The following is a 23,503-nucleotide window of genomic DNA, read 5'->3' as shown; positions in this document are numbered from 1 at the left end:
CAAGACTAAAATGTTTGGGATATAGGTAGAATTATTGCTAATGATAATTGATAACCCTCAAGTTTAAAGAAAATAATCTTTGATTGTATTTTTCTGGGTTTAATCTTATCATTTGATATTAATTTGTAATTAGGCATTTGTTCAGAAAGCTAACGATGAAAATCAGTGTACTTACCGGAATCTTGTTATTGAGAAAGATAGTTCAAGTGAGGGTAAGTTTTTAAATTTCTTTTTTAATATCTTCTTAATAATGTTCAGTTAAAAAATCAGATTTGTATTTAATATATTAGATAAATTAATTTGCGCTAGGTGGCTCAGTTGGTAAAGAATCCGCCTGCAATGCAGGAAACCTGGGTTTGATCCCTGGGTTGGGAAGATCCCCTGGAGGAGGATATCAACCCACTCCAGTATTCTTGCCTGGAGAATCCCCGTGGACAGAGGAGCCTGGCAGGCTATAGTCCATGGGGTCACAAAGAGTGGGACATGATTGAGTGACTAACACTTACACAAAGTTAAACTTTTGGGGTGCAGTTAATATTGTTTTAAAAAATAAGTTTATTTTAGATCTTTTCAGAGGCTTAAATGTTAACTCTTCTTAAATAATATATCCTAAACTTTTTTTCATAGTTTTAAGAGTTCTGTAGATAATTAAGGATACATAATATTCTTTTAAAATGTTCTTATGGATTTTAGTATATTTATTGTACTTCTTTTTAACAAATGTTAACTGGACTTTATTTTGATGTAGCTGAGATTATTTTTTCCTGGCAAATGAAGTTTGGTTTATAAAAGTTTCTAAGAAGTAATTTTGTTTTTACAGATAATTTACCAACTCTTTATAAATAACTTTTATCTGTGTTGCTACTATGTTATTTGGTTATTAGACTTTAAATGAGCAAATGGACGTATTTTTAAGCTAGATCCAGACTCTGGTTTAAATTTTATATTGATGTGCCTTTTAAAGAAGCTGGCTTTATTTTATTTTAATAGATACCTATTATATGCTGCTTCTTACAAACAATGGACTTTTTTGTATTACGAACCTGCAGCTTGTAAAAATTCAACAAGGTAAGTAATGTATTATTTTCTTATTACTGATTTGCAGTGAATTTTTTTTTTTTGAGCAAAGGGCTCTTTTTTAATCAATAATTTTATTAATTTTTTGTTTTCACTGGGTCTTCGTTGGTGAGCATGTGCTTTCTCTATTTACAGAGATCAGGAATTCTGCTCTCCCATTGGGATGTGCAGGCTTTTCATTGTTGTGGCTTCTCTTCTGGTGGAACATGGGCTCTAAGGGAGCATGGGCTTCAGTAGTTGCAGTTCCTGAGCTGTAGAGCACAGGCTCCGTAGTTGTGGTGCACAGGCTTAGTTGCTTCTCGGCATGTGGGATCTTCCCAAACCAGGAATTGAACCTGTGTCTCCTGCATTGGCAAGCATAGTCTTTACCGCTGAGTCACCAGGGAAGCCCCACAGCAATATTTCGTACGAGTTTTCCAAGTGATTTTAATATAGTCTCTGAGAATATTTTAGTGTAACTCTATTCTTTGATACTGGGTATACTTTGAGTATTTATAATATACTTATTCTCCAAGTTAGGGCTGCAACAGAATCTGAAGAAATATTTATTTATAGCCTTCGAGGACTTTACTACTTAGTCGGAGAGACGAGCGATATGCTAGCATAGTAATAAATGCTTTTTGCTGGAATGAATGAACCTGTAAACTGAAATGATTACGTTAATAATTAATAATACAGAGCAGTAATCTAGAGTGTGTTAGTGAATTGTGTGGATCCTATATCCCTCTGAGCTGACAGAGATTGAGGAATTGATTCCAGGCATGTATTCAACAATTGTTTTTTTAAAGATCTACTATGTACTAAGAAGGCTTCTCAGGTGGCACTAGTGGTAAGGAACCCGCCTGCCAATGCAGGAGACATAGGAGATAAGAGTTCGATCCCTGGGTTGGGAAGATCCCCTGGAGGAGGGCATGAAAACCCACTCCAGTATGTTTGCCTGGAGAATCCCATGAACACAGGAGCCTGGTGGGCTACAGTCCATAGGGTCACAAAGGTCACAAAGAGTTGGACCCAACTGAAGCGACTGTGCATGCGTGCATACCTGTGCTAAGAGTGTGCCAGATCCTGGGGATATGAGGAGATTTAAAATACACGGTTCTCTAAAGTTTGAGGAAGGAGCCAGACAAGTGACACAGCTCTTCCAGAAGGGAGGGCAAAGTGAAGAAGACACCACAGGTAGCACTTCAGAGCTTGCCTAGGAGAGTTGGGACAGGGAGAAGACTGTGAGTAGGAAGAACCTCGGTGAGCGAACATGTGCAGAGGCACTTATAAGGATGGAAGACCCGCTGGCGGGTGCCCTGAGTACAACGTGCCATCACAGTTTATTTCTTTGGTCAAGGGCAAAACTGAAAGGTCACCAGCACTTTATTAACTTCTGACCAGTTGTTCTTCTCACTAGATTGTATATAATTTCATCTTGACACAAAAGGGGAGACTTGTATGTATTTTATGTCATAGTATAAATTTAGCCTACTTTCTCTTTTTTCATGCAGCGATTGAAAAGGCAGACTTCAGTACAGCTAAGACGGTAAGAAGACAAAACCACACTGTCTTCTTAAAACTTAAATGCCAGTTTAAAAAAGTGTTTCTGCATAATTGTCTGATGGTTGATTTGGGGGAATTAGCATGATGAAACATTTTAATGACATTCCCATTAAAAGATACATTTGTAACTGTTGACTTAACTGATTTTTATCAATCTTTCCAAGGAGTTTGGAATATGGAGCATATATATAACATTCTTTTTTTTTTTTTAAATCTTGCAGTTACAAGGACAAATCAAGTCCAGCTTTACTTCTACTGAGAATTATCATACTCTCAGTTGTCTCAATCTTGTGGCTGGTGATTTAGCAAGCGAAATCCCTGTGATAATTGGGGTAATTCTTTTTTTTAATAAAATGTCAAATTTCTTTTTCTGAAATGTTTCTTCATTAAAACATAGTTTTGGCAAAATTTTGAATTTGTAGTGTATAGTAGAGACAGGGAAATTAGAAAATTTCATGAAATTAACTCATTAAGTTAACTAAGTTTCTACATTGGAAAAACTATTGCATCTTTATTTTCACTAATCTCTACCTGACATTTAGCATGTCTTTCAGTTAGGGCTTCCCAGGTGGCTCAGATGGTAAAGAATCTGCCTGTAATACAGGAGACCTGGATTCGATCCTTGGGTCCAGAAGATCTGCTCAAGAAGGGGATGACTTCTAGTATTCTTGCCTGGAGAATTCCATGGAGAGGAGCCTGATGGGCTATAGAAGTCCATGGGGTTGCAAAGAGATGAGCGACTAACAATTTGACTTTTCGCTTCAGCTATGAGTGCAACAGCAGCGAACAAAACACCTAATATCATATTCACGGAGTAGGCAAAACTTCTATATTGTATTATATTATTACAGCATTTACAACATTTTTGCTTGCCAAATTTATATATTAAGCAGGCATTTTTCCCCATCTAGTGAGTGTATCCTGTTCAGTATTTCATTGGGCTTCAAATATTTTGAAATGAATATTTATGAATTTTTTTCAAATAGTAGTTATTTTAATGACAATGCACTGTATTTGTCTCATAATTCTAGAGGAAGTCTTAAAGCTTATCTGGTGTCTCTAAGTTGCCTGAATGTGCCTGCTCCTTATTAAATGTTCATGTGGTAGGAGTTCACTGTTGTTTCCATTCTGTTCTCTTGAAAACTAAGAGAGGAACAGGATGATAACAGCTAGCTGAACTTGAATATATATAAATGTATTTTGAAATTAGTCACATGTACAAGTTTGATGTTTCTACTTGGAAGAGAGCTTGGGTCTAAAACCAAGTTTGTAATTGACATACTGTTTTCACTTCTGTAGGGAACTGGCAATTGTGCATTATCAAAATGGGAGCCAGATTCTTCAAGGAAAGGGATGACAGTTAAGAGTGTTATTGATTCAGAGATTATCAAAGGTAAAAATAAGTTAATGAAACTATTTTTGGTAATTGAAAGTGAGTTGTTATTTTCATGTCAATATGCTAAGTCTAGCATGTGGATGGGCCATTTTAGCAAATAACTCTTGCACACAAGCCAGCTTATTAGTCTATGATTGTCTGTGTATTTGACTTCTTGGAGTGTTGCAGTTGTTACTCTTCATTCTGGGAGGCTTTTTGTTTTAGTAGTCATCCAGAAAAGTAGAGGGGAGGGAATAAATGGGAATGGAAACTTCTTGTTTACGTGTACTTCTGCCTTTTCATAAGTATGTTAGTTTACTGTCTTAAATATGGCAATACGTAACCCAGAAATGTAGTCCTTACACACCTTGCTTTCTCTTTTGTAGGTGCAAAGAAGTTCCAGCTAATAGACAACCTACTTTTTGTTCTTGATACCGATGTATGTTTCTGATACTTCGCCTTAAGTATTTTCACTTGGTATTGTATTTAACAGTGGAAATATTGTTAAACTTAACCAAGACAAGGACTTTAGCTGGGGTGAATTACTGTCTTGTGTAATGTACTTTATTTCAGTTACATATCAAAAGATAGATTCCCAAATGTAAATTTTTAGTCATTAAAAGGATGTATCAATGAAATGTCTCTTTTGCAGAACGTGTTGAGCTTATGGGATATTTACACCCTAACTCCCATATGGAACTGGCCTGTGCTTCATGTAGAAGAGTTTCTTCTCACCACAGAAGCAGAGTCACCTTCATCAGTCACCTGGTACATTATGACACTCACATTGATTTCCCTTCTGTTAGAACCAGGTTTCTTGCCTGGTTCTGATCAGATCTTTGCTACCCCGTGGTCTGTACAATCCATGGGACTATCCAGACCAGAATACGGGAGTGGGTAGCCTTCCCTTCTCCAAGGACTCTTCCCAACTCAGGGATTGAACCTGGGTCTCCCGCATTGCAGGCAGATTCTGTACCAGCTGAGCCACCAGGGAAGCCCCATTATGTGTTACATTCCAAATAACTGTGAACAGACTGACAGGGTAAAGATTATTTCATTGTTAGCCATTAAAACAAATAGATTAGGCAAAAACCTCCAAGTGAAAGTGTTAGAAAGAGTGTCAGTCTAGGCCATAAACACTGAGAAGTCAAATTCATTATATTCTGTGTGAATAAATTTTTGTACAAGGATATCACTTTGACTTAGCTTATGCCTAGCAACTGGCTTATGTGATTCACTTAAACCTTCTTTTCTCTTTCAGGCAAGGGATTACAAATCTCAAATTAGTGGCTCTGACAACTACTACTAATAAGAAGGTTTGGGAGAATTTTTTTCATATTTGTCCATATTATGTGTTAGAAATAGCATTAATACAAAACTAGTTGTTAAGTAGTGCTCGAAATATATTAGCTCTTAGTTCACACAGGTACTTGACAGATCAGAAATAACCCTGCAGAGCTCTTTTTTCTCATCTAAAAAAAAAAAAGTAGTATAAATCTCTGTTCCATACTTTAACTGGAGCATTTCCACAAGAAAATGCTTATTATAGTGATACTTCATAGTTCTGACACTGAGGAATTACATTTGCCTTAGTTACATTTGCCTTACATTTACATTTGCCTTCCAGATTACATTTGCCTTAGGTTCAAATTGTAAAATGGACTCCAGGTAGTGGATTTAGAAGATGGGATAGGATGTAATTTTATATGTAACCTTTAAATAATACGGTAACAGATTTACTTATTTTTTCATTTAACTTTGTATCAAATGTTTTCATCTATGTCTTGGATTGTGAAGTGCTATCTTGTGCTTATAGGTTTATATTGACCCAAGACATTCATTGCTGTCCTATTTTTCTTAGATGAAAAACCTCCTGGTCTGTTCATTACCTGCAATGGAAATACTGTATTCTTTGGAAGTATCTAGAATTTCTTCTCTGGTGCAAACAGGAATTAGCACGGTAAGGTGACATGTATTTTGAACTACTTTATAGCAACAACAACAAAAACAGTTAAGAATAACTGAGTCAAAAATGAGTGGAACCTAGTGGAATACCTGGATAGATCTCAGGTTTATAACCATATTTATTGTTAGCAGAGGTCCTGAGATACGATACATTTATTTGTAGGAGGTCAGTTTTCATTTAAAAAGACAAGAAAATTAATTGACTAAGACGTCAGTCAATTGCATATTCAATTTTCTTGTCTGTTCACAGGGAATATAAATGGTTGTTAATTTGGTAGAGGTTATCACTTTTTACTTATTTTTTAACTGTTATCCTAAAAAAATTTTTTTTACTATGTTTGATCTCTTTTTTATACACACGCCCTGTATTTTTTCCAAACCATTTGGAAATTACTTGCAGACATCATAACCTCTCATCTCTAATTTCAGCAGGTATCTCCTAAAGAGTCAAGCCATTCTTCTAAAACATAGTCATCACACTCACAACATTTAACATTAATGCAATATTATTGTGAAATATGCCATCCAAATTCAAATTTTACCAATAGTGCCAGTTACTTGAGAACTTTTTTTTTTTCCTGACCTAGGATTCAGTCAAGCATCACAAATTGAATTTTGTTGTTGTGGTCACATGGTGGTTTACTTTAATCTCTAAAACTTTCCTAGTCTTATCTTGGTTTTTCTGACACATTTTCTTGACTACTAGTAGAATGGTTGAATGTTCCTCCATCTGGATCTGTCAGCCTCATCATGATTAGATTTGTGCTGAGCTTTTCTGGCCAGGATCCTGCGTAGGTGATATTGTGTCCTGACTGGATCACGTTAAGGGACTCAAGTTTACTCCTCTTGTTATTGGTGCTGTTAAATTTGATCACTTGGTTAAAGCATATCTGCCAGATTTCTTCCTTGTAAAGGTATACGTTCCCCCTGGTAATTAGTAATTTCTGTGGTACTATTTTGAGACTATGGGAATATTCTTTTCCTCAACAGTTTTTCCCGGTAATTTTAGAATCCATTGATGGATAATTTCTGCCTAAACCAGTTGTTACTGTAGTAACTATAAAGTGAATTGATTCCATTTCTCAATTTTAAACATGTTTTTGCTCTTGTAGGATACCATATACCTTCTGGAAGGAATTTGCAAAAATGATCCAAGGTAGGTCACATTTTGTTTATCAGATACATCATTAAATAACACCACAGTTAAGTTTTATTTACTAATATTAAATGACAAATGTCAATATTAACATGTATTTTTCAGTCTGTGTGAAGACTCGGTCTCCATTTTAGCACTCAGATGTCTTACAGAAGCTTTACCAGAAAATAGGTAACTTCTCCTTTTCTTCTAAGCCTTACCTTAATGAAAGACTTGAATTCCCTGACTAATAAAAATTTTACTGAAATTTCTTTTCAACTTTTCAGATTGAGTCGGTTACTTCACAAACACAGATTTGCTGAAGCTGAGAGCTTTGCCATTCAGTTTGGACTAGATGTTGAGGTAATTATTCATGTATTCATTCATGCATTGAAAGCATTTCTTCATGTACTAGAGGCTAAGGAGACAAACAGGTAAAACATGATTGAAATTTAGTGTGATCAGACCTACAATTAAGATATGACCAAAATAGAGGAAGGGATTCAAAGGAGAAATTGAACTTTTAAGTAGGGTGGGAAGACTTCCTGGAGGAGGTAATTTTATGTCATATCTTTTTTTGTGTGTGTGTTGTTTTGCTTTGTTATGTCATATCTTGAAGGTATTCCTGATAGTCCTGGGAGAGGAAGGGAATTCTAAGTATTAGGACACATGAAGAAAGTGAGGGATGGGACTTCCCTGGCAAACCAGTGGCTGGGGCTTCGCCAACCAAAACGGGTGGGGTTGCAGCTTAGATTCCTGGTCGGGGAGCTAGGATCCCTCATGCCTGGAGGCTGGAACACCAGAGCATGGAGCAGAAACAACATTGTAACAAATCCAGTGAAAACTTAAAAAGGAAAAATTCATCCCTTATTAAAAAGAAATTCACACATATTAAAAAGAAAGAAAGTGAGAGAGTCTTACGGTTTCCAGAAACTCCTAGTAATTAGTCAGGACTAGCATATAGGTTCAATGTGCATAGAAAATAAAGGAGATGATGGAGAAGGTCAGAGTCTGGAAGGCTTTGTGTGTACTGCAGAGGATTTATGTTTTGTTCTGCAGGTGATAGGGAGCTACTAAGAATTTCAGTGTATAAAGAGGGGAAATTGATAATGGGATTGAACCCATATCTCAGTTGGAAGACTGAGCCAGTGCAATGAGGTAGAGACGTACAGGACGGAAGGCCAAGAGAGGTGTGTAGAAGGTAGAAGCCATGGGGCTCAGTGATCAAACGGGGTGATAATGTCGGGAAGGGACTTGCGGGACTCTGCTCAGCACACTAGTTGGAATGTGATGATATGACTTAAGATAAAGAGTGTTGTGGAAGAGTCAGAGTTAACATATAAAGGGTTCTGCCTATGAACATTGCATGTGTGACTTCCCTAGTGGCTCAGTGGTAAAGCATCTGACTGCCAATACAGGAGATATGGGTTCAATCCCTGGTCCGGGAAGGTCCCACATGCCAGCGAGCACCTAAGCCCCTGTGCCACAACTGTGGAGCCTGTGCTCTGGAAGTGGGGAGCCGCAACTACTGAAGCCTTGTGTGCCCTAAGGTCTATACTCCCCAACAAGAGAAGCCACTACAGTGAAAGGACCATGCAGAGGGTAGCCCCTCTCACCGCAACTAGAGAAAAGCCCTCACAGCAGCCAAGACCTAGCACAGCCAATAAATAAAATTATATGTTAAAAAAAACATTGCATGTAAGGGATCTTATAAAATGAGGCTCTCTGATAGGAACCTGGAGAGTGATCTGAGCTGAATCTAGAGGTGGATAACACGGGAATGGCTCTGACCTCTCAAGGAGAATGTGGAGAGTCAGAAGAGATCTGAGTATGAGATACAGGGCACCACCACATGGAACATAGAGGAGGAAGGGCGATGAACACATTTGGGAAGAAACCCACACAAATGTGCAATTGAAGAAGCCAAGGAAGAAGAAACTTTGAAGTTTAGGGAGGAGAATCCCTGGTGGTCCAGTGGTTAGGGCTTCTTGCATTCACTGCTGAGGGCCTAGGTTCAATCCTTGGTGGGGGAACTACGGTCCCATAAGCCATGAGACGTGGCCAAAAGACAAAAAGTTGAGTGGAGAGTGATCGGCAGTTGCAAATATTACCGATAAAATCAAGCATAAAAACTAAAAGTTGTTGAATTTGGTGATGAGGAATTCATTGATATCCCCTGAAAAGTCGTGGTAAGTAATGAAGGAGGAAGCCTAGTGGTAGTGAAGAACTAATATTTCCTTTGTGGGTGGTGAGTATCCACCTGTTTGTTGTTTAAAAACATGTGTCATTTTGGGGACTTCCCCACTGATCCAGTGGCTAAGACTCTAGTAATCCCAATGCAGGGGGCCCAGGTTTGATTGTGATTAGGGGACTAGATCCCCACATGCTGCAACTGAGAGCTTGCATGCTGTAGCTAAAGATCCTATGTGCCACAAAGACCTGGAGTAATCAAATTTTTTAAAAAAGGAATGGAAAAATGTAGCATTTTATATTATATAACAACCTAAATGGGAAAAGAACTTGAAAAAGAGTAGATGCAGTGCATATGTATAACTGAATCATTTTTCTGTACACCTGAAATCATCACATTTGTTAATCAACTATACTCCAGTAATTAAAAGTTTTAAAATATAGCATTTTAAAACACACAAAAGAATTCCATTTATTGTTTAAAAGTGTGTATGAACAAAGAAGTAAGTAAGTTAATGGGATAACAAGCACCAAAATTAAGATAACAGATACTTGTAGTTCAGGGAAGGAGGATGACGTGTTTGGAAGAAGAGAATGAGATCTTAACCTTGTTAGTAATTGCTGTGGCCAGCACAGCAGGTAGGGAATCGAAAGTGGTCAACGCACAGTTTGGGAAAAGGAAACTAGAGACAGAATTAAGTCTTAAAGATGGGACCGGGGGACTCAAGACCTCTTGGGTCAAGAGCCCTGTTCCTTGGAGCCACATCACTTTTATTTAGTGTCTTGGCAAGCAGAAAGTATCTTGTGTTACAATGAAGTCCGCCTCCTGTGTCCCCGGTCACGTCACCCATTTTATTGATTACTTTAAACTATCTTTGTTATTTTCTTGTACAAGGGCTATCACCTAGCTGGAGGTCATAGACCCGCATATGCCTTGGAAAAACATCTTAGTGTGTGCACAAGCAGTGTTCTGAACTTGCGCTGACCCGGCACTCCAAGGTCCACAGTATGTTTTTCCTTAGCTTAGCAGAGTGTGACAACCCCAACTGATCAACCCGATGTACTTTTATTTGGGTTATGCTGTATTGCTATATTTTGCTTTTATTCTTTTCCCATGGCTGTTTTCTCATGGCTTAGCCAGAGCAACAGGTGGCTATTAACCCTGCAAGTAATGTGCTTTTTTTTTTTTTATTTGAGTGATAAATATACAGGTATTTGTTGTATTTTTATCATTTTAAACATCTGAGAGTTTCTAATTTTTAAAAAGGTAAATAGAGCAAAAAATCAAAACCAGTGAAAGGTGTTTTCAGGTACTGGAGTCACAGAACTAGAGAAACTACTCTTTCATATCTTTTTTTTAAATTTTATTTTTCTCTTTTAATTAAAAAAAATGGGTGTACATGTGTTCATATGTACATCATGTGTACATATCATTTTTAGTTTTTGGAACCAGAAAGCCCATGTTAAAATTGGTATTTTGTTTATAAGAAAGGAACCTGAAGTACTTCCCTGGCAGTCCAATAATTAAGACTCCATGCTTTCAAAGGAGGAGTCTCTTGTTTGATCCCTGGTCGGGAAACAGATGCCACATGCCCAAAAGATAATTAAATAAAATTAACAGAAAAAAGAAACCTGAAATTTTGGCTTTGTCTATATTCAAGTTGTTTCTAGCTGCTAAAGAACCTTTGATGGAAAACTAGACATGAAACATAATTGTATGGTCATCTTCTAAAAACCAGCTCCATTTATTAAAAAAATTTTTTAAATTAATTTGGCTGTGCTGGATCATAGTCACAGCACACGGGGTCTTCACTCTTTAGTTGCAGTATGTGGGATCTTTGGTTGCGGTGTGCGAAGTCTTAGTTGTAGCGTGTGGGATCTAGATCTCTGACCAGAATCAAACCTCGGCCCCTTTCATTGTCAGCATCGAATCTTAGCCACTAGATCACCAGGGAAGTCCCTCCATTAACTTTTGAACAGCATAATTTCAGATCCTCTCTTGAGTTTCAGGGTTTTTGAAGGGGGTTTGGAAATTTTTATTTTGTTTACTTATTTATTTTTGGGTGTGCTGGGTCTTCATTGCAGCATGCTGGCTTGCTCTAGTTGCAGCACATGGGGGCTTCTTGTAGAGCACAAGGCTCTAGAGTGTGCAGGCTCAGTAGCTGTGGCTCACGGGCTTCTCTAGTTGTGCTGTGCAGGCTTAGTTGCCTCATGGCATAGGGATCTTAGTTCCCTGACCAGGCACTGAACTTGAGTCCCCTGCATTGGAAGGTAAATTCTTAACCACCAGGGCACTTGGGAAGTCCCAAGTTTAAGTTTTCTCAGCCATACAATAGGGATCTTAGTATTAACCCGTAGGATTATGATGAGGTTCAAATGCTTACTTAGTTTTTATGAGAATTAACTGAGATAATTCACATAAAGCTCTTAGTACACTACTGGTCACGTCTAGTGAGGACTCAGTAGAAATGATTTACATAACTTTGCAATCTGGATTACCTTTCAATTATCTAAGTATTACCTTTTTTAATGCTTTTTTAAAAAAAATATTTATATTTACTTATTTATTTGGCTACACCAGGTCTTAGTTTTGGCATTCGGGATCTTTAGTTGCAGTATGTGAAATCTAGTTCCCTGACCAGGGATTGAACCCAGGCCCCTGCATTAGGAGCACGGAGTCTTACCCACTGGACCACCAGGAAAGTCCCAATGCTTATTCTTGAACTGCATGAATATTCACTTTTTTCTTTTTTTAGCATACAGCATAAGGTTTCATCAACAAGTGTTATTTTGCTTCAGGTTTCTTGATGTGGCATGTTTATATTACAGCTTGTTTACAAAGTAAAATCAAATGATATATTGGAGAAACTAGCTTTGAGTTCTCTGGACACCAGTGAGCAGACTGAATGGCAAAAACTTGTAAATGAAGCTAAGGAAAATCTACATAAAATCCAGGTATGTTTTCGCTGTTGAATACTAGAATATTCAGATTGATGGACTGATCTGCATTGTGTTGCCTTACCATGCCTGGCATTTATGCAACAGGATGATGAGTTTGTGATGAATTACTGCTTGGAGGCTCAGTGGATAACCTATGAAACCACCCAGGAAATGCTAAATTATGCCAAAACCAGGGTAAGTTTTTCTAATGTTTGTTCATGTTAATTTGTCTTATGCAAAAGAAATAACTTCCAGAAAGCTGAATTGTTTTTCTGTCAGTGATCTTTTTAAAGTGCGTTTTTAATACATATATATTTTTTACTGTTCCAAATGATGCCATTTTTTGCTATAGATTGTTCTCACTGATCTTTGAATGAATACTATTGCTAGTTATATTCCTTAAAATCAAGGTGTAATAGATGGGAAAAATGTGAGCTGTTTTCATGAAATGCATTATTTTTAAGATATATAATTTCTTTATTCATCTCAGAGTTCAGTGCAATTTAATTTTTAAAAATGATTTTTTACTTTAATTCACAGAATGGAGAACCTGATATAGCCAAAATTCTAACTATGTTTCTTATTCATCTTAGCTTTTGAAGAAAGAAGATAAAACTGTTCTTGTCTATTCTGATGGCTTAAAAGAGGTAATTGCATTAGATTTATAGGTTAATTTGGGGATGAATGTACTAATAGAATATGCTTTTGACTTCAAGATAGGTCTGTACTTTTTCAAGAGCAAGTTACTTTAATACATTTTTCCTTATTGCAAAATGGGAATAATAGTACTTAAGGGTTATTTTGAAATAAAATGAAATATTTCCTCTTAAGTACTTTTACATAGTGATTGCTACCTCAAATAATTATAAATTATGATAGTTATGATGGTGTCAAAAAATATATGTGTGTGTACATGTACATACAGATCTTCCTAGACTTAGGATGGAGTTATGTCCTGACCAACCCATCATTAAGCTGAAAATATCATAAGTGAAAAATACATTTAAGAAAATTTCCTGGCAGTCCAGTGGTTAAGACTCCATGTTCCCAATGCAGGGGGCACAGCTTCCATCCCTGCTCGGGGAACTAAGATCCTGCATGCAGATAAAAGAAGTACATATAATGCATCCAACCAACTGAACATCATAGTTTGGCCTCGCCTACGTTAAATGTGCTCAGAGACTTACATTAGCTAAAGTTGGGCAAAATCATCTGACACAAGGCCTACCTTGTAATAAAGTGTCAAATAGCTCATGTAATTTATTGAATACTGTACTGAAAGTGAAAACACAAAATGGTTGAAAGGGTATCAGTTGTTTGGGATTATGTGGCTGAAGGGGAGCTACACCTTCTTAATTCTTCCCAGCATCACAAGAAAGTATTGTCTTGTATATTGTCATTAACACAGGAAGAGATCAAAATTTGAAGTGTGGTTTCTATTGAATGCATATTGATTTTCCACCATCATAAAGTCAAAAAATCTTAAATTGAACCATTGCATGTCAGGGACCATCTATATAATTTTTAACTTTTATCTCAAAGTAAATGTTTAGTACAGTCCAGCTAGGTTTTACCAGAAGATCATATTTATAAATCAGTGGGAAAACTAATTGATTTTGAAAGACACTTTCCCCGCTAAGCTTTAGGCACTTCCTACATCATCCATTGGGATTGAAACATTTGGAAGGCAGATTTAAAGGCACGGTTCCTCCTCTTTGCAGTTTTATTGCAATGACTGTGATTGGAAATGTTTCCATCAGTCCAAGTTTTCTGTTTTGTGCTAAATAAAGGCAGTCATATTTATGGGTATTGACTTGTAATGCAGGATAAAAGGAAAATATGTGCAAGACTTCTAAAACAGAATGCCTAAATTTGGGTGTTTTTTTATTTTAATGTTACTGCACATAATATTCAGACTGTCGGATTTCTTTTTAGGTACTAAGGGCTCATGCAAAATTGACTACTTTTTATGGAGCATTTGGACCAGACAAATTCAGGTGTGTACATTCCCATTTTTAAGTTTGGACTGTCATAAAAGATACAGCAATGCTTTGAATGAACTTGTGTTTCTAGGGAGTGAATGATGGAAAACGTTATCTTCCCTGCTAAACTTTAGGCACTTCCTACCTCATCCAGGTAAAGCAGACCACCTTACCTGCCTCCTGAGAAATCTGTATGCAGGTCAAGAAGCAATAGTTAGAACCAGACATGGAACAACAGACTGGTTCCAAATTGGAAAAGGAGTCCTCAAGGCTGTATATTGTTACCCTACTTATTTAACTTACGTGCAGAGTACATCATGTGAAATGCTGGGCTGGATGAAGCACAAGCTGGAATCAAGATTGCTGGGAGAAACATCAATAACCTCAGATATGCAGATGACACCACTCTTATGGCAGAAAGTGAAGAAGAGCTAAAGAGCCTCTTGATGAAAGTGAAAGGAGAGTGAAAAAATTGGCCTAAAACTCAACATTCAGAAAACTAAGATCATGGCATCCAGTCCCATCACTTCATGGCAAATAGATGGGGAAACAATGGTAACAGTGAGAGACTATTTTTTTGGGGCTCCAAAATCACTGTAGCCATGAAATTAAAAGACGCTTGCTCCTTGAAAGAAAAGCTATGACCAACCTAGACAGCATATTAAAAAGCAGAGACATTACTTTTCTGACAAAGGTCCGTCCAATCAAAGCTAAGGTTTTTCCAGTAGTCATGTATGGATGTGAGAGTTGGACTATAAAGAAAGCTGAGCGCCGAAGAATTGATGCTTTTGAACTGTGGTGTTGGAGAAGACGCTTGAGAGTCCCTTGGCCTGCAGGAAGATCAAACCAGTCAATCCTAAAGGAAATCAGTCCTGAGTATTCACTGAAAAGACTGATGCTAAAGCTGAAACTCCAGTACTTTGGCCACCTGATAGGAAGAACTGACTCATTGGAAAAGACCCTGATGCTGGGAAAGACTGAAGGCAGGAGAAGGAGATGACAGAAGATGAGACAGTTGGATGGTGTCACCGACTTGATGGACATGAGTTTGAGCAAGCTCTGGGAGTTGGTGATGGACAGGGAAGCTTGGCATACTACAGTCCATGAGGTTACAGAGTTAGACATGACTGAGCGACTGAATTGACAGCATCCATTGGGTTTGAAACGTTTGGAAGGCAGATTTAAAGGCACATACCTTTGGCCATAGCAATTCACTTCTGGAAATTAATTCTATTAGATATACTAAGGTGCGCCAAGAAACCATTTATAAATATGCAGTATAGCTACTTCAAACATAAGTTTATTTATCATGATAAACTAACAACAAAGGAAGCTTTATTTTTTTCCTTGTGGCTCTTCAGTTATCCCAATACTATCATTAAACATTCTACCTTTTCAGTGCTGACTGAAAATGTTACCTTAATTACATATTAAAATTCTCATGTGTATTTAAGTTTCTGAAATATAATTGTGTTCACTTGATCTCATCTCTATTCATTCACCAGTATCCAATAGTTTTAATTAAGGTAGCTTTAAAGTGTCCTATTAACTGATAGACTAGTCCCACTATGCTTATTTTTCAGAATTTGGGGGATTACGCTCTTCTGTATGAAAGAGTCAGAATCAGCTTATTCAGTTTTTTAAAAATCTTATTTTTGTTGGATTTTTTATTATTTTTTTTAAATGGGAATGTGCTGAACCTAAGATCAGTGTGGGGAGAACCACTATCTACAATATCAAATCTCATATTTAACGACAGTATGTGTCTTCCTTGGAGGAGGAAATGGCAACCCATTCCAGTATTCTTGCCTGGGCAATCCCATGGACAGAGGAGCCTGGTGGGCTGCAGTCCATGGGATCACAGAGTCAGACACGACTTAGCAACTGAGCCCACACGCACGTGTCTTCCTACTCATTCTGTTCTGTTCTTATATTCCTGAGTGATAGCTTCTCAGTTATCTTCATGTAGATTTTGTATACTTTATGTGAATTTTGTTTTCTTCCTATGATTACAAATGGAACTTTATCAAATTCTCAAAAGAATATAGAAGCTATTGATTTTTTTAAAATTACTTTTAAATCAGTTACCTTATTGAACTCTTTTTTTTTTTTTTGCTTAGAGTAATATTTCAGTTAACCTTGCTTTTTCCAAGTATATTGTTATATATGCAAATAATGATAATTTAGCTTCATTTTTTTCCTCATTTCTTGCCCAGTTTCATTGACTGATACTTGTAGAACATTATTAAATAATGGTGGTAAACAGACATCCTTCTGTTATTCCTGATGTTAGTGAAAATGCTTATTTTGTCTTATTTAATCATGACCCAGGCTTGTAGAGTATTTTCTTTTTGTCATTTTAAGGAAGTGTTCATCTTGTATTTCTGAGCTTTAATTAAGACTGGGTAGTCACTACAGCATTATTGATTATAGCAAAAGACTGGAAATAACCCTAAGATTCACCTGTGGGGGGTTTAGTTAAAGTAAATCCATGCCGTGGAATCATATGTAGTCCTTAAAAAGAATAATAACTATATTTACTCATTTGGTACAAGTGCCAAGATAATATAAAATGAATTTTTTCAAGTATAAACAGTATATATTAAAAATTCATGGAAATCATTCATTTAAAATTTAAAATGGTTGCTTGAATATGTAGTGATTATTTCAGAAAGGGTCTATAAGAAGAGCTATGCCTTCTGGGGGAGGGAAATACAGGAATTCTATAGGTCTGGATAAGAAGGAGACTAATTGTATAATCTTTCGTATTTTTTTTTTAATTAAAATGCATAATGATATCCACTTGTATAACCTTAATATATATTTTTAAACTATTAGCTTCTTTCCTCTTTTTGACTTTGCAGTGGTAGTTCTTGGATTGAATTTCTGAATAATGAAGATGACCTTAAGGATATTTTTTTACAGCTGAGAGAAGGAAACCTTGTTTGTGCACAGTACCTCTGGCTGAGACATCGGGTAATTCTTTTGCATTTTTTTCTGAATGGCTTTATAGTTCCCTAGAGATGTTATTGAATCAGTATCGGAAACAAATGAGGTGGCAGGAGTGACTGGGCAATGGGGCGTTTTCATACTGTTTTGATAAAAGAGAAAACCATCCTCTGATGATATTAACTCAGAGGAAGTATGATGATAAAATAGGAATTTACGTTGTCTCATCATTCAGAGTCTAGTTGGCTCCTAAACTTAGCTCAAGAGGTAACATTCTATTAAACAGCTTATTGACACAGTTTATTCACACCTTCTTTGTTAATGGTGGAGAGGGTAGGCCTATTGCAGCTCAGATAGTGGTAAAGCGTTGCTTATTAGAGTTGCTGCTCTAAATCACCTGAGTAGTGATATAGGATATTAAGTCTGAAGAGCAGGATCTGGGTGTGAGGCTGTTAAAGACACATGCTTGTTAGGGTTTATACTGTCACCTTCAGTTAAGTTTTCCTTAGAATGGCATCTCTGCCAGTTCCTCTGCCTCGATTTATTAGCTTGTATTTGCTGCCGTGAGGTTTCATGGAATTTGGCTACCAACTCGAATCATTTGCTTTAAGGGTCAGTATTAAATCAGAAAAATATTTCTTGAAATAATTTCCTAAAAAGTCTTTCCCTCTTGGGAGGCTCTAAGTTTAAATTTGTCAGATAAATCTTAGTTTCTCACTCTATGATTTAGGCAAACTTTGAAAGCAGATTTGATGTGAAAATGCTTGAGAACTTGCTTAACTCAATTTCTACACCAGTGTCTCTGCAAAAGCTTTGTCCATGGCTTAAAAACGATGTGATCCCATTTGTGAGAAAGACTGTACCTGAAGGACAGGTAAGTTGTTGTCAATGTTTCCACTCTGGATGATTCAATTTTATTTTTTACTTTTTATTGTTAAAGATTAAGTCATGCTAACACCAGGTAGTTCATTTTAGTATCTCTTTTGAAAGATTATTATGGAAGTTCTAAATGATTTCAGTGATCATCTGTTTGTACTTTATATGATGTATCTATTTCAGAAAATTCTTGCAAAATGGTTGGAGCAAGCAGCCAGGAACCTTGAATTAACTGATAAGGTAATACCAGTATACTTAGTAGTAAAGAGACATTTCAAGTACTCCCCATTTTACTTTAAAAATAAAAACATTATTTTTAATGGTTTCTAATATTTTTTTAAAGGCAAACTGGCCAGAAAATGGGCTTCAACTGGCAGAGGTATTTTTTACAGCAGAAAATGAGTTGGGATTGGCATCCTCTTGGAGTTGGAGTTCCTTGGTATGATACAAAAAAGAAATTTTTAGTAATAAAATATTTGATTCTTTACTGTCTTAGCCTCCAAGGAAGCCCAATTAAAAAGTATTTAATTTATATTAAAAAGTTTGTCTCTGTAGTTAGACATATCTGCCTCTTACATTTTCTTTCTGTGTGTTCTTTTGTTGTGTACATTTACAATCGACAAAAAGGAAAATTATCTTTTTTTCTTCCTAATGTTTCTGTCACAACTTCAACCTGTCCTAATGCACTGTTTTTTTCTTTACTGAACCAAAGGGAAACAATATATAAACATACTCCTAAGTAGTCTAGTTGGGATTTTATGCATTAGTAGCATTTCATAGTCTTTTAAAAGGCAAAACTTAATAATGCATTAGGATTAGTTTTTAAAGGCTATATCAATCGGTTTATTTTTATTTAAACTAGTAAACTACTTCTAGTTTTGATTGCCTTTCTTAGACATTCCAACAGTCATAATGGCTTAAGAATCAAATAATTTTTTAAACGATCAAATTGAAAAAAGGTTGGAACTTTCTGACTGACCAAAAAATTAGTGACGCTAGAAGGAGAACTGAGAGCAGGAATATTGATGTCACATATAGTGTTAGTTTGAGATTAATGAACTGAATTTATTATTTGGTTTCTAAATTTCTTAAGTTTATTGACTTTTCCCTTCATATTTCTGAAAACTAGAAAGCATTCATTCATTGTATTTTTTTTTAAAAAGTGCATTCTTGTATTTTAAAAAATGTTTGTTGGGGGGTACCATAATTTAGTTTATAAACGAATGTTGAAACACCTCAATATATAATCTCAACTCTGAGGTATAGAGTACTTAAGGACCAGAAGGTATGACTTTTTGGAACATATGTACATTATGAAATTACACTTATTCCTTAATCCTCCTGCTTTCTGATACAGCAGTTTCTTGTTATTATTTATATTTACTGATGATTATATACTATTAAGAATAAAATAAGAATTTTTTCTGTAGGTTGCAAGCAGTATATTGATATTATATAATCTTTATATGTTATAATGTATGAAGTATATTGATCATTATATATGTTTTTCCACAAGAGAGCTTTTCCTCTTTCTCTTCCCTAATTGCCTTTTATCAATTGAAAATTCTGTGTCTTGTATATAGCTCTAGGAAATGTCATAGCTTTATATCTGGTTTTCATCTGTAACTTTATATCTACATGGTTGGAACATTGAGGACCATCTAAATGATGTTTGTGTACCTAAGTATATTTGGGGTTCTGAAAAAATGTTACACTGTATTAATAGTTTTTTCTATTTTTTTAAGAAAGAAAAATTTCAGATTTCTATTGGGTTCTGATCTGTTAATTTGTACTAGTTAATTTTAGTTAGACTTATACAAAATTTAAAGGCATAAGTTACAGGTTTCCTCTTATTTGTCTTTCCCTCACACATTTATTTCATATCTGTAACAACTTCAACACTTTTGTTTTATAAGGATAATCAAAACACGGAGGAAGTATGTCAGTTAAGGACTTTGGTAAATAACCTTCGAGAGTTAATCACACTGCATAGGAAATACAACTGCAAATTAGCCCTCTCTGATTTTGAGAAGGTAGGTAAAAGTCTAGATTTATCGGAATTATTCTACCACAGTCAACATGACTAGAGTTTCCATTTATGCCATCTTTATGTTGACATCCAGGAGGATACAACCACCATTGTATTCCGAATGTTTGATAAAGTGCTGGCCCCCGAGCTTATTCCTTCCATCTTCCAGAAATTTATAAGAGTTTACATGCATGAACATGACTTGCAGGAGGAGGAACTGCTCCTTTTGTACATAGAGGTAACTTCTCTTTTTCCTGGATCCGTGCAGTATGTCATTGTATTGAATGTTTAACTCTTTGAGGAATGTGGATACTTAACATTAGGATTTGTGCAGCATATTGTTGTTAAGAATGTGAGTTAACTCTGCTACTAATTGACTGGTAACCGTGACACAATGGGATAATATTAGGACTTTCTGCAAATGGCTGTTGTGAAATAATAGAAGTATGAACAAAGTTTTCTGTGCCATGTAAAACTGAAGACCAAGGTTTTGGCAATTTTGCATTGTTGACCATTGTTCATCATTCATAACTAAGTAGAAGTTTTTGGTTTTTTACATATCCATACAAGCTGTTTATCTGTATTTATTTATGTGTGTGGGGATTGGTTTTGTTTCTTTGTTTTCTAGTGAGTTTTAACTTTAAACAAAATGTTTGTCTCATTGTAGGATTTACTGAAGAGATGTAGCTCAAAGTTCACCTCACTCTTTGATACAGCCTGGGAAGCAAAAGCCATGGCAGTTATAGGGTGTTTATCTGACGCAGATGTAAGTAAATAGTCATCATGTAGGTTTTTCTTCTGAGCATTGCATCCTTTCTTAAGTTTTTTTTTCTGGTCACAAAAGCAGCAGAAACTTTTCGCTGTTCACCTGAAACTGCCGCAACATTGTTAGTTGGCTATATTTCCCAGTACAGAATAAAAGTTTAAAGTTTGAAAAAAATAAATATTAAAAAGCAAAACCAAGAAAAAGCAATACATATTTGTTAGGAAGAATTTGTATAATATGAAAAAAAGAATAAAAAGAAAATAAAATCACAATCACCCATGATTCTTTTTTCTCATGAAAATAAAAAGTGGAAAGTCTTCTCATTCCCACCTGCAGAAATACCACGTGGATATTTGAATGCATGGATTTCCAGCATTTCTATGGTCTTACAAACATACAGTTTTTAATATATTTATCATATACCTTTATTTTGACTTCACACTGTTTTTAGTCATTATTGTAAAATGTGAATAAAATCATAGAAAAGACATTTTTAAACAGAGACTATAGAAAATAATGACTTAAGATGTGTGAATATTGGAAGAAATACATGGTTTTGCTGTCAGAAGATCAAATATTCTCGAGTTTCCATGCAGTAGATACAGGGCCCCTGCTGTAGATTGAGCAGCATTGTTAATTTGCATGAAACGTAAATCCAAGGTCTAGTCACTGTTGGTGTGTGTGTGTCTTGGTAGCTCATATTTGATGCTGTGCTCAAGATAATGTATGCCGCCGTGGTCCCCTGGAGTGCAGCTGTGGAGCAGCTGGTGAAACAGCACCTAGAGATGGACCATCCCAAGTAAGATTACAGTCTCCTGATCTACTTTTTCGGTGTTGGATAAACTGTTTTGAGTTGAAATTAACATTTTTTTCTATCCTTTCTGTGTCTCTTAGTATTTCATAACAAAGACAGTCCATGTTAATAAATTTACTTTTAGGGTCAAGCTATTACAGGAAAGTTACAAACTAATGGAGATGAAAAAACTTTTACGAGGCTATGGAATAAGGGAGGTGAATCTCTTAAACAAAGAAATAATGGTAAGTCCAATAATTGAAGACTCTTTTAACACCTTTGTTCCACTTCTAGAACACCATGGGAAATGTGACCGGGTTTTACATTCTTAAAGATTCATATACCTAGGTTCTTCACTACTTTCCTTTTGTTAGATAGGATGTTAACAGAGTGTTTGATTGGTTATTAAAACAGTAAAGACAACAGATAATTAAGGAGCTAAAGAAGCAGATTACATCATAATCTGTGTACTGTAAATATATATAATTTTTACTTATCAATTAAATCTCAGTAAAGCTAAGGGGAACCAAAAAAAGTGAAAGGATTGTCATTAAATTCAGAATACAAATTGTGTTTTAATTCTTCATACAGTTTAGTTTTTGCTACATTGTTTTAATTACATAAACATGATTTCTGGGTTCTCTGTGAGATTTCATAACAAAGAAATATGAATTGTCTCTATTTCAGAGGGTGGTTAGATACATTCTCAAACAAGACGTCCCATCTTCTTTAGAAGATGCTTTGAAGGTGGCCGAAGCATATATGTTGCCTAAAGATGAAATCTACAGTCTAAGGATTATTGACCTGATTGATAGAGAACAGGTGTGAAAGGTTTATATTATTCTTACTTTTATCCATATGTGGTTTCTTTGTTTTCAGTTTTTTTAAAGATTTAACTATCAAATTATACAAAAAGACAAGCATTAAAGCAAAGTTATACTAACATTAGGCGTTAGATTGGCCTCTATCTATAGTTTTTTTTTCTTTTAAAGTATTTTGTGAGTACCTAAAGAGCTTTCATGGGAGAAGGCAATGGCACCCCACTCTGGTACTCTTGCCTGGAAAATCCCATGGACGGAGGAGCCTGGTGGTCTGCAGGCCATGGGTTGTGAAGAGTCGGACATGACTGAGCAACTTCACTTTCACTTTTCACTTTCATGCTTTGGAGAAGGAAATGGCAACCCACTCCGGTGTTCTTGCCTGGAGAATCCCAGGGACGGGGGAGCCTGGTGGGCTGCCGTCTATGGCGTTGCACAGAGTCGGGCACAACTGAAGCGACACAACAGCAGCAGCAGCAGCAAAGAGCTTTCATTGTCTTTGGTAGTTAACAAAACTTAGCTCATGTTTTATATATGGTATAGGATCCTTTGTTTCCAGAATAGGATGTGGGTTTATTTTTGTATTTTTAAGTGTCTTTATATAATTCTAAAACTGTTAGGCATACCCAAGAATTACAAAGGGTAGTTTGTGTTTTCTGTCATATGAAACAATTTTCAGATGTTTAAACCATGGAATCATAATCTGTTTTTCAAAATGATATCATTTCATCTTTAAATAATAAAGTTAAGAGGTAAATCCAAATCATTGCTTCCCAGTACCAGCTGTTTTTTCTTCCTTTCAAACTCTGATTGTAGGGTGAAGACTGTGTCCTTCTGTTGAGGTCTTTGCCTTTTGCTGAAGCTAAGAAAACTGCAGAAAGAGTAATCATATGGGCACGACTGGCTTTACAGGAAGAACCAGATACTTCTAATGAGGTGAGATTTTTACTAAATAAAATGAAGATAAATCCAGTTTTTATGGCTATTTATCAATAGGATAGAAAAGACAGACTCACAGGTAAGAGTATTTGTCCTTCTCACTGCTACAGTGGCCTAATATGAA

General features: G+C 36.0%; 1 protein-coding gene across 1 annotated transcript in view; it reads left to right on the top strand.

The window, feature by feature from the left end:
• Window positions 1–23,503, top strand: part of KNTC1 (kinetochore associated 1) — a 65,859-nt gene that overhangs the window by 5,963 nt on the left and 36,393 nt on the right. Inside the window, exons 4-30 of the mRNA XM_068989955.1 lie at window positions 134–212; window positions 991–1,068; window positions 2,571–2,605; window positions 2,844–2,954; window positions 3,922–4,015; window positions 4,384–4,436; window positions 4,650–4,765; window positions 5,259–5,313; window positions 5,859–5,957; window positions 7,075–7,118; window positions 7,224–7,289; window positions 7,385–7,460; window positions 12,117–12,242; window positions 12,333–12,422; window positions 12,821–12,874; window positions 14,163–14,224; window positions 17,074–17,185; window positions 17,889–18,032; window positions 18,218–18,274; window positions 18,378–18,473; window positions 19,951–20,067; window positions 20,158–20,301; window positions 20,731–20,829; window positions 21,525–21,628; window positions 21,768–21,867; window positions 22,310–22,444; window positions 23,257–23,376. Of these exons, the coding sequence (XP_068846056.1) occupies window positions 134–212; window positions 991–1,068; window positions 2,571–2,605; window positions 2,844–2,954; window positions 3,922–4,015; window positions 4,384–4,436; window positions 4,650–4,765; window positions 5,259–5,313; window positions 5,859–5,957; window positions 7,075–7,118; window positions 7,224–7,289; window positions 7,385–7,460; window positions 12,117–12,242; window positions 12,333–12,422; window positions 12,821–12,874; window positions 14,163–14,224; window positions 17,074–17,185; window positions 17,889–18,032; window positions 18,218–18,274; window positions 18,378–18,473; window positions 19,951–20,067; window positions 20,158–20,301; window positions 20,731–20,829; window positions 21,525–21,628; window positions 21,768–21,867; window positions 22,310–22,444; window positions 23,257–23,376 (2,466 nt within the window). The remainder of the gene's footprint in view (window positions 1–133; window positions 213–990; window positions 1,069–2,570; window positions 2,606–2,843; window positions 2,955–3,921; window positions 4,016–4,383; window positions 4,437–4,649; window positions 4,766–5,258; window positions 5,314–5,858; window positions 5,958–7,074; window positions 7,119–7,223; window positions 7,290–7,384; window positions 7,461–12,116; window positions 12,243–12,332; window positions 12,423–12,820; window positions 12,875–14,162; window positions 14,225–17,073; window positions 17,186–17,888; window positions 18,033–18,217; window positions 18,275–18,377; window positions 18,474–19,950; window positions 20,068–20,157; window positions 20,302–20,730; window positions 20,830–21,524; window positions 21,629–21,767; window positions 21,868–22,309; window positions 22,445–23,256; window positions 23,377–23,503) is intronic.

The sequence above is a fragment of the Capricornis sumatraensis genome, chromosome 17 (assembly GCF_032405125.1).
Source record: "Capricornis sumatraensis isolate serow.1 chromosome 17, serow.2, whole genome shotgun sequence".
NCBI classification, from domain to species: Eukaryota; Metazoa; Chordata; class Mammalia; order Artiodactyla; family Bovidae; genus Capricornis; species Capricornis sumatraensis.
Note: the sequence above shows the minus strand (reverse complement) of the source record. Positions and strands in the feature narration are given on the sequence as shown.